The following is a 10842-nucleotide window of genomic DNA, read 5'->3' on the forward strand; positions in this document are numbered from 1 at the left end:
AAATATATATTATATTCAAATAATCAATTCATTAATGTAATCTCGAGGGGTAGGCTTCACTTGGTTTGACTGTAAATGCCAAGCAAAATACTGTCTTGGTTTTATATCGGATGAACCCTCTTAGCTTCGGCATACTATAAAAATCTCGACTCACGGTCACTGTTGTTCAAAAAACTTGACACGATGTTTGTTTTAATTCACACAACATTGCTTAAGTCATTCATTTGCGAAAATATGTCCTGTTGTTTCAAATAAAACAATATTATAAGAAGTAGCCTGAATAGCGCTTTCAAACGATGTGGTTGGATCAAACTTTTTTTGGCCGACAGTAGAAAAGACAGTTGATGAGACAGACAAATGTTTACTTCTATCGTTCCAGCCGTTATCAACGTCCATGATATTCGCACAAACTATGGAATCGTTACATACACGATTTGTTTTCATCCATTCCATCGCAGACAAGATATTTCATCCTTTCGGAACAAAAAAGCCCATCAGTTCAAACTTGAGGACCCTTGGGTTTCCACAACCGTTGAGGAAGACAATAGCTAATTAGCCCGCAAAATGCCTCATAAACAAGTTATTTTAAGATGAAAATCTGAAGTAAGAACTTGGCGCATCATTGACAGCAACGCAACAATGATATTGCTTTCTCTGAAAAAAACATTTCATCGTTTGAAGGAACTTTTTACTGCCAGTGGAACTTGTTTGATCGTAATTGATGTTCATGGTCATCTACAGCTACTTCTATTCCTTTTGCCTTATGCAAATTTGGTCACATGCATATGTACAGGTGCACACTATCTTCCTAATTCGTTTTGTTTGCCTACAATTTCCTCAACTCAAACAAACAAATGTTCCATTGACAAAAAATCTGATTAAGCGTTCTCGCTCAACTGATTGTGGCGTGTTTTTAACCAAGCAACATGTTTCAGCAACCAGGTTGTTAATGCTTGTTCATGTTTAGCGTGCATGCATAACTTTTCAGTTCGCAAGTCAATGGTCACTTGCATAATTTTCGGGTAAAAAATAATTGTGCTTTAATATTTTCTCTGAGCAGGGTAGATAGGGGCACTAACTTAAAAAAATGACCTAATTCTGATGGTCAACACTATTGTAACATTGGTGGCTCCTAAAGGAGCCATTTGTTTTATTGAGGTGTTTAATAGCCTGAAGTTCTGCCCTCACGGTGGACAACAGCAGGGATGACCTTCTGCAGGTGGCCAATGTATTGCTGGCACTTCTCAGCAGTCAAAGAGTCCCAGAACTTCTCGATGCCAGCGACAAGCTCCCGTTTATTCATCGGAAATATCAAGGCATCAAATATCTCTTGTAAATGTAAAATTATTGGCCTTAGATGCAGTGTAAACACCACAGTGGACGTCATAATTTTCATTCAAAAGGCTGCTATTACTGCTTGAACTGAATGGAACCGATCACCATTTAATAAGCTTTAACTTTAATTCCTTGGTGATTTACCTTAGAAGGCATAACAAGGTTTTTTCCTCCTTGCGTATTTCACAGACTTACAACTTTCTCCAGTTAGGTTGCGTATCAGGTGCCGGGTTAAGTGAAATCATCTAGCTTTCAATCTGTTGTTCATTTTGTCACGATTCACATAATTCCTATCAATACATGTATGTCATTATTTCCATCCAATACAGCGAAATTTTCGCTCACAATAAATGCCTCAATGGGTTTCAGAACAGAGTTATGTCTTCACAAGGCAACTGAGTTTTCATCAGCAGAGACAGATGTCTCCTAGATCTAGACTAGCAGATGTCTCCTAGCTTAAAATTCACCATCTTTATTAACTTATCGCAACTCACGATGACTTTGATAGTGTTGATCCTAGCAGTATGCAGGACACCTGTCATACAAGAACTCAGTTAAATGACCTTGCTCTCCATGAGTTCTCGTAGCTCAGTGGATAGAGCGCCCGCCCGGTGTTCGGGAGGTCATGGGTTCGATTCCTGTCGGGGACTCAGAATTTTTCTTTGTCCCATGCTTGTGTCATGTTGATTAATTCACCTTCACAGATGTCTCCTAGTTCCAAACTAGCTGGAAGACGATTTTGTCTTCCTACGGTATGAGGAACAGTCAAGACGGTGAACCAACAATCCATGATTAAAACTTGTGCCGCATAATGCAGCAACATCAAGGCCCCTTATTTCAGTGGTAGCGTTACAAAGCGGTTCTGCAAACGGTCAAATTTTCAACTGCGCCTGTTAATTCGCTGGTTTTTTTTATTATTTGAATTTCACTTTGTGTGGATTTACAAATCACGCATTTGTTTTGAACTGAAGTCGTGCTTTGTTCACCATAACAAAGCATCACAAAAGGAATATTGGTTATGAATAACAAAGGCTAACGCACTGGCAAAAACACATGGCCCTATCGCATTGCCAAAAATGCGTGGGACATTTTAACACGTTAGGGGTTTGTTGAGAACACATGTTTTATGTTCGCTTAGTTCTGAGCAGTACTGTTGTTTTATTCCATTCAGTTGGAGTGTTGTTTTTAAATACATGTCAGTATCTGAGAGTTGAATTGCTACAAGTGAGAAGGTACAAAAGTTGTCATAAATTTTAAGCGGGAAAGTTTTGGCAGAACACTGTTTACTTACTTATTTTATCCTCTAGTAATAATGATTTATTTAGCTCTTAGTCCCTGTGGGACATAACACAACAATGTCTCAATTTAGCCCTGTTCTGGGCAGCATGTTGTGCCTTGTCCTATGTGAAACAGAGTTTTAACTCTCTGAATTCGACACTGTTTACACACGTCGAGCGAACTTATACATGTAGTGTCAAGATGTTTTGCTTTTTAAATGCATAACAACATCAACAACTGAGTCCCGCAGGGTTGTCAGTTGGTTTTTGAGTAGCACGTTCATTCCAAAAAGTACGCGGCTAAGGTTTGCGTGACACAGCACAAATTGAACAGCAATCATTAATTTACAGATAATCTTTAAGCTTGTTTCGGTGGAACACTGAGCTGTTTTGATCATTACAACTGTAATGAGTCACTGTCAAACCTGACTCAAGCGTCGTTTCTCGTGGAATGAAAACTTACAGCGAAAGCAGAATTGAACTGCAAAATTACAAATCTTAAAGAAAATGCTGGATAAGTCAAGTCAGGTTTTGTCATCAGAGCAGCCCTGTGAGGCGAAAAGCTTGGATGTTGCTTCAAATATTGCAGGAGTTGAAAAACTACGCTCAGAAAACTTGCGGTTGCGGTCAACCTGGAGGCCATTCGATTCAAGTTTTGAATGAAAGGAACGTTAGTGATGGTGGAAATTTGTGTCCTCTGTGGTTGGTGATTCTCAAATCAGTGTGAAATAGTGTCGGAGACACCTTTTAGCTGCGCTACAGTTGGCCGTGAGCTGTAGTGAGCTATACTTTGCTCGCTGCTGTGCCCTGAAACGGACCGGAACATTCGTATCGGAAAGCAAGGTTATGTGTTTATTTTCACTGATTTTAAGAAGTGGTTTTGATGTTTCATTCCAGACAATCACTGTGTCAACAATTATTTTGAGACTGAGAAAAGTTCAATGTTTTAAATAAATTAATCTCGTAAACATTTTGTTTATTGGGTTTGTTAAATTCGAGATAAAGCAATGGTTCTCGGCTTACCAAGACCAATTTTGTGTTTGGTTTAGTCTCGCTTGACTGCCGACTGAGACTGCTAGAGTATTTTTTCCGAGTCATTTTCTAAAACAGAAATGGCTTTATCTTTCTTCTTCCTGCTAGACTATGCTTCTGGTACCTGTTCAATGCCTGGACAAGACTTTCTTGTACCTTATCTTTTGCCCAGTCATGTAAAATATTATCTAAATTCTCAAAACTTTCCGCCATTTTAAAACACATAGGGAAAAACCTTGAAATTATGACGTCAATCGTGCGTCTGTCCTCTAATAGATCATAGGCGAGAACATATCAAAATGCGAGAATAACTTGGGTTATTATATAAACATACATACACCGCTTCAAGATCAGCCTCTAGCTTAGTGGTCTTGCATAAGACCACAAAAATATGGAAAGCAACACTACGGTTCACCACGGTCCGTAGCATTGTTTGCTACAGTTGTCCATAGTCTCGCAATGGATAAACGGTCATAAATAAGAATAACTTTGGGAAAAGAAAGAACCGGCAATTAGAGACTAAACTACAATAAACTAGGCAATAATGAGTCACCTACCGCATCCATTAGGTCCGATGATAGCTGTAAAACGCTTGAACGGTCCAATAGTATGTTTTCCCTTGTAAGACTTGAAATTCTCCAACTCCAGCCGCTGAAGATATCCCATTTTCACGATACGTTTCCACGACGAACGCACGGCAAGCTTTTAACACGGCTTATTTCAAGTTACTGGCGATTCCACTGTCTTTAGTTATGCTCACCTTTATGGGAAATACGCTAACAACGACAAATAAAACCAAACTACAATTTAAGCTCACTGAAGTTTTGTTTTGACCCCTTTTCCGTAAGATATGTTTCTCACCGCCAGCAAAAAGAGCACAAGTAGACAAACCCACTCTATATTTCCGTAAGTTTGGCGCGAAATGAGCCTTGGAGCGAACACTTGCGCATGCACAGCTGTTGAACAGTCGCTGAAGGTGAAGACCCTTGACAGCTGACAGTCTCCGCGAGCCTCCGCTATTTGGTGCCATCGAAAATATTGATATTCTATGGCGAAGCGAAATCTTATTGCTTAGTTGTAAGTTGTGTTCCTGAAAGTATGTTTAATTGCCTTAAGTAGTTTCACAGTGATTTCCTTCGTTTTTGACATTCTCTGAATAAAATATATTAGTATATTCTCAGCTCCGACTATTGCATTTCTAGCTCTCTGATTGGCTCAAAAACTCCGACTATGAGCCATTAGTCGGAGTTTTACCTTATATGGAAAACAGTGCGCCAAGTTTAAAAATTTTCCGCTCTGTAAAATTGTTGAAATAAAAATCGGCGGCAAAAACCCGATTAAGAATATACTAAAACAATTATTCCATTCGACCTTGTTGGATATGAAGTGATCATAACCAACTCGCGCTACGCGCTCGTTGGTTATTTATCACTTCATATCCAACGCGGTTTCATGGAATAATTGTTAATTATTATTTCAAATTTATCGCTGTGTTCCGGATTTAGTTTTGCAATAGTTTTGACAGTGATAAACAAAGTGAATGATCCGTTTAAGAGTATCGCGAAATTCGTAGATAAAACATAAATTTTTAGCTATAAAAACTGCGAAAAAATATTTTAAGAAACGCTGTAAAAAGGTAAAAAAAGCTCAAAAGCTTGACGACGTTTCGACGTTTTCGGTCTCAACATCAAATATGGTTGCTAATTAAGAAGTAGTAACAAAGAAAATGCTACTAGTTAAACAAAACGTTTCGCACGTACTGAGTCCGTCCGGGTATTCAAAGTAGGCTTGAGTTTCTTGATGTAAAGCATTTCGAATAATAACCAATCGAATTTGCTCTGACGCTTTTTCAAAATACTAAAATGGCTCTCATTCAGTAGCTGAGCTTCAAGAAAATGTTTCCCAATTGCCGAGTACCTGTGTTCAGCAACGCGTTGAACAAGGTGGCGGGCTGTCTAGCCCACATAATCTGCCTCGCACAGATCTCAAGAAAAATGATACACAACACATGCTTTTTTGACAGGACAAATCTTTACAAAATCCTTCCCCTGCTCCCAATTTGCAGTGCCGTAGCAAGGGGAGGGGACGGGGGGGGGGCCGTTGTCCCCCAAGTTTTTTTTTTTTACCCCAAAAGTAAAAACAGACATGTATAAATGTTGAAAATAAAATCTCATCTCCCAGTCGTATTACACAACTTTCCGCTTTATAATATCTACGTATCCATTTCCCCAATTCATATTTATTCGTCTTTTACTTTTTTTACCGTCGTAGGGTGATACACAAAAATAACAGCCAAAAAATTACAACATACGAGAAATCGTGGAATTGGCAGATGGTATTGACATGGTGGAGGTCGCCAAATTGTTTATGGGGGACAACCAGCGCAAGCACTTGTTCGGGAAGTTTTCATAAAATGACATGCCGATGAAGTCTGCGTCTACCTCTAAGGCAACTCAGACCGTTTAATAACGAACTAATTAAAACCTGACTCTGAGTCTCTGACAGGTAAAACACTTGCTTGAGAGACAGTCGGTTTTGTTATTTTGTAATTGACGTTGCAAGTGTTATACTTTTTTTCAATCTTCATTGCTTGCTGAGAGTGTAGGAAGTAATTCGCGATACGCTTAAATTACAAATAGCTCTTGGACAATAGCATTTCCAAACCTCTATATTTCAAAATTCTCTCGGGGAACATGCCTCCAGCGTGACCCCCTAGCGGCTAGCTCGATTCTGCACGCGCCCCCAGCCAGTTTTTTCCCCTCGCTACGGTACTGAATTGTTATCGCCGAATCTCGTTAAAACGCTTCAGGCATTAACTCGCGACATTTTGTTTCCGTGCGGACATACGGATGACTTCCCACGGACAAGAAAAACTGCGAACCGGGGGAGGGGTTTGTAGAGATTCGATGTGTCAAAAAAGCATGTGTTGTTGACGAGGGCGCAGCCCGAATCAACTATCCCGCATAGAAATCGAGAGCGAATAATCTAATTGTTCTAGCATAAATCTACTAGTCGTTTAAAACTTCATCTAAATCCTCTTCACAGACACTTCGAAAACGCCAAGAAGCGGCCGTCATTTTGTTAACAAGGGCACACTGCTACGCTACTCACTACCTATCACAGAATAAAAAGTGTGAGTAGCGTAGCTAATCAGAGAACGGCATTCGTGATAGAACGCTAGTAGATTTATACTAAAACTCCTTAGAGACACGGTACATGTTTTCTATTTCTTAAATGTAAACCAAAACAAAAATTTTGCACAGCGCGAAAAGGCCTAGGTATGAGTTTAGCGCTGCAATGTTATGCAGGACTTATGCAGGACATGTAGGTAGCGGTTTTCCCTGTAAGGTCGCGTAAGAAACCACTACAGGAGACAAAGGTAAACTATTTATTCTTTTCATACCTTTATTTACCCTCTTCCTGCCCAACAAGATTGTGTGCTCTCTGTGCACCGACTCTGACTTAAAAGTGCACGCGCTGCACTGTGCAAATGAGCTACTTATACGCGTCAGATTTTCCTTTCAAAAACAAACAAATAAGAAACTATCGACTAAGGGTAAACACAGGTTAACCTATCAAAATCGCATGTTTAGTGATCTCTCGGTATCTGTTAAGCCAGCAATCGTACTGTAAATCCACATCCTCGAAATTATCGACATAGAAACGGTTTTTTTCCATAAAACTGTGTTCTAGAGCTGCTTGAACTTTGATTCTTTAATCCTAAGCGATTGATAATCTTTCAAGATCTTAATTGAAGCAATCTGCTAAGCCCGTCAGTGAACTCGAGCTTTCTGTCGAAAAGAAAGTGTTTTCCTTGAAAAATGATATACTTTCTATCATTTCTCGTGCCACTCTGGTGTAAGCGAAGGTATCTCTATACTCTAGAACCGAAAAAGCTGTAAAAATCTCTCACAAACTTGGTGGCAAAACGTTACGCAGTCTTCCATGTGACAGAAACCTCGATCCCATGTGACAAATTGTTTTGATTGACACATTTTTCGCATTCTGATCGTTCTTGGTAGAGGAACAAAATTTCGAACTGCCGGTTTGAACGTCCCTGTTATAAACGTGTGTGATAAATAATCTGCTGGTCAAGATTAGGGTTTAGAGTCTCTCTTTGGCCCCCCAAAAAACAGATGTTGTTTATGATTAAGCCTTGTTCTGAGAAACTCAAAAATTAACTCGATACCAGTGTAGAGAGTTTTCTTACATAAGCTTTATTGCGTTCTCCTATCGTCGAACGCAATCTAATCCCGTTATTCCCGCGGGTTTATGTCCCGCGATTTTCCGTGATGTTTGATGATTTCAGGGTTTGGAAGCCATCTCTGGAAGCCATCTTTGTACGACTGGCACACTTGGCCTCGGTCTAATGTGATGCCTTGCTTTGAAAGTTTATCCACACGTCGTACATTTCCATGTGCTTTCCTTCTTTCGTTGTGCTATGTAGGAATCTTCGCAGCTTTTTCCAAGATTAGCGAAATTGAGTTGATTTATTCGAATTACTAATAGCTCGAAGAAATCAACACCACTTCACTAACTTTGAGAAAGAAGAGAAGATTTTAACGTAGCACAAGAAACGACGAAAAGGAAATGGAAATGTACACCGCTCAAGGAATATCAGTGGACGTAAGCTTAAGGTGGCTCGATAGGCTGAAATATGACGACGTTCAGGAAAAATGCACTTTCTCAAAAAATATAAGATTTAAAGCCCTTCAACACTTGTAAAAAGCATTTTGAAACGATCTTGCTGAATCTGCCTCTAGATGAATGTGAAATTCAAGGAAAGTACACAGTGGTATAAATTTTTGTACGTAGCAACGGACATAGCGACGGTTGTTTACAGTCAGAAAGTGGCCATAAATATAGATCAGTTTCAACAAATATGAACGATGCTTTGTAGAAATTAAAAGCAGTTAAGACATGCACAACTCGATAATTGTAATTACTTGTGAAAAGCGTTGCCTGAATCACCATCACAGGCTCATTCATTTCCCTCATAAAAAGTAATATTTCCTACAACTGCGGTAAAATACAACAACTATTACACCCCCCTGATATGCAATCTGCAAAACGCCTTCACTCACCTTTCCCCGCCACTTCCTAGCTCTTTAAATGCTTAATCCATAGTGTAAGAAATTGTAAGTCCATTTTTCTTAAATGTCTGCTTTTGTACCCACTGACGTCACGCCAACATTTCTACTTTGGAAAGTATTTAAGAGAAATTCCCTAAACTTGGGGTAATCAAAGACCAATAGTGTCGTAAGGCAATAAAGTAAAAAAATCGTAACCTTTTAACTTCTTTCACGTGACACTAGATAATTTGTCAGCTGGGTGTGGTGCAAAACAAGGTTATTTGCAAATAAAGCCTGTAAAAAGCACTAAAAACAAGAGTTAACTGTCAAAACTTTAGTTTATTGCATAGAACGACAAGAAAACAGAAACTTACAAGATATGCTTGTTTGAAAGTCAAATCTTGCTTTGTAAAAGTGTACGAACTGTTGGCGTCAATGCTATCAATGCTTTAAATTAAAACCTCAAAAGGGTGTGGCTGTTTGCCGGCATAGCAACCATTTTTAGTAAAGCCTTTGAAATTTATTTCTTCTTCGTGAGTGCAATGGCACACAATTGATCTTTCTTCACCATATTTAAACAAACTTTTTGGTTCCTATCGAGCCACCCTAATTGATGTAAGCTGACATGCAAGTTAAAAACGTTCATATTTGGAGATAAAGTGTAATGTACTGTTATTCTTTTATATAGTTATACACAGTACGTAACCTTTACTAAACGATGCGTTTAGAGTATTTAGAGTAAGGTGACATTTGATGCCAATAAATGGCAATACTCCGAAAAATACTCGACTCGCCGAATCCTGGAAAGGAAATGGCATAAATGGGCTCAAGTATGTGCTTCTGTCAAGGGTATGCTTTTCAAGCAGTCTACTGTGGGTATAGGAATCAGGATTTAGGTACACAATCGGGGATCTGGGTATAAAAGGAATGGAGTTTCTTATTTTTTATTAACCCATTGACTCCTGTGCCGGCTGTAACCGTCTGTGAAGAGCGTTAGCCTTTGTTCCACCTCTGACGTCATTACCTTTGACCAAAATTGGCATCACTTAAGCTCAAGTTCTGCAAGGTGAAAAGATCTTTCCAGTGATACCCAGATCAGAGTGATTGGGTCAATGGAGCCTGAAATATGCACAAAAATGCTCAGAAATTTGGGATAAAACTCGAAGCAAAATTTCCGTCAACTACACTAGGCTACTCCACGGTAAGAATTGCTCGTCACGATGATGCTCAATCTCGTTCCCAGAGTCTTCGTTCCCCTTGACCAGCGGTCGGAAAACGAGAGCTCTGGGAGCAACCATTTCAGGCATGCGTCATAGATGCAGACTGCGCAGTGAAAGCAGTGAAACCGAATGGGCAGAATCACCAGAATTCGGTTATTTCAAAATGGTTGCTCCCAGAGCTCTCGTTTTCCGACCGATGGTCAAGGGGAGCGAAGACTCTGGGAACGGGATTGGATGATGCTTTGTCGGTAATTCTTGAACTAGAAGCAAGCCCAGTAGAAGGTCAATCGCTGCAGCAGAAAGATAACCAAAGTTGAAAAAAGAAAGGCGAAAAAAATTGAAAAACGAAAAGCCTAATGACGTAGGTCACTTTCTCGTCCAAAAACCTCAAAATTTTTGTTTCTGCGCATGCCCGAGCAAAAGTGTCATAAAATGCGATGCTAGTGGAAGAAAGGCAAGCTGTGAAGTCAAAAATGCCTTTTTGAGTAGATTGCAGCTAATTTGGCTCATGTCCAGGCTGAAAATGTCCAAAATATCCCAAAAAAGCGTTTTTGGCAAAAGGCTAAATTTACACTATGGAATATTAATAGGGAAGGTATTTCTGGTACCCAACCTACAATCAGATGCCCAAATACCAACTAAATATCCTCTGCTTTAACCCAAGCATTTCATGTTTCCAGCAATACACACCATCGGCAAATTCCAAGAGTACTCCCTTCCTTCCCCCGGGTATCGAATGCACGTCATTAATGTCTGATTACTACTATGTCATAAGTTAGAAGAAATGTAGAAGCTTACGCGTACAACTTGCGCGAGCAGATATTATCCATTCATGGCGCGAAATTGAATTCTTGTTTTCAACCCTGAAAAACTCACCTTTTCTCATTGCCTCAGAACAAAAAATGC

General features: G+C 39.6%; 1 protein-coding gene across 2 annotated transcripts in view; it reads right to left on the reverse strand.

The window, feature by feature from the left end:
• LOC110050081 (structural maintenance of chromosomes protein 1A-like) overlaps window positions 1–4576 on the reverse strand; it is a 93914-nt gene extending 89338 nt beyond the window's left edge. Inside the window, exon 1 of one of the 2 annotated variants that reach the window (XM_020755949.2) lies at window positions 4202–4575. In XM_020755949.2, the coding sequence (XP_020611608.2) occupies window positions 4202–4310 (109 nt within the window). In that variant the 5' untranslated portion in view covers window positions 4311–4575. Of the gene's footprint in view, window positions 1–4201 lie in introns of both variants that reach the window. The other variant, XM_089273774.1, reaches the window with a different exon arrangement.
• Window positions 4577–10842: the final 6266 nt, after the last annotated feature.

The sequence above is a fragment of the Orbicella faveolata genome, unplaced genomic scaffold (assembly GCF_042242905.1).
Source record: "Orbicella faveolata isolate gen_17 unplaced genomic scaffold, um_ofav_v1 contig_35, whole genome shotgun sequence".
Taxonomy (NCBI): Eukaryota; Metazoa; Cnidaria; class Anthozoa; order Scleractinia; family Merulinidae; genus Orbicella; species Orbicella faveolata.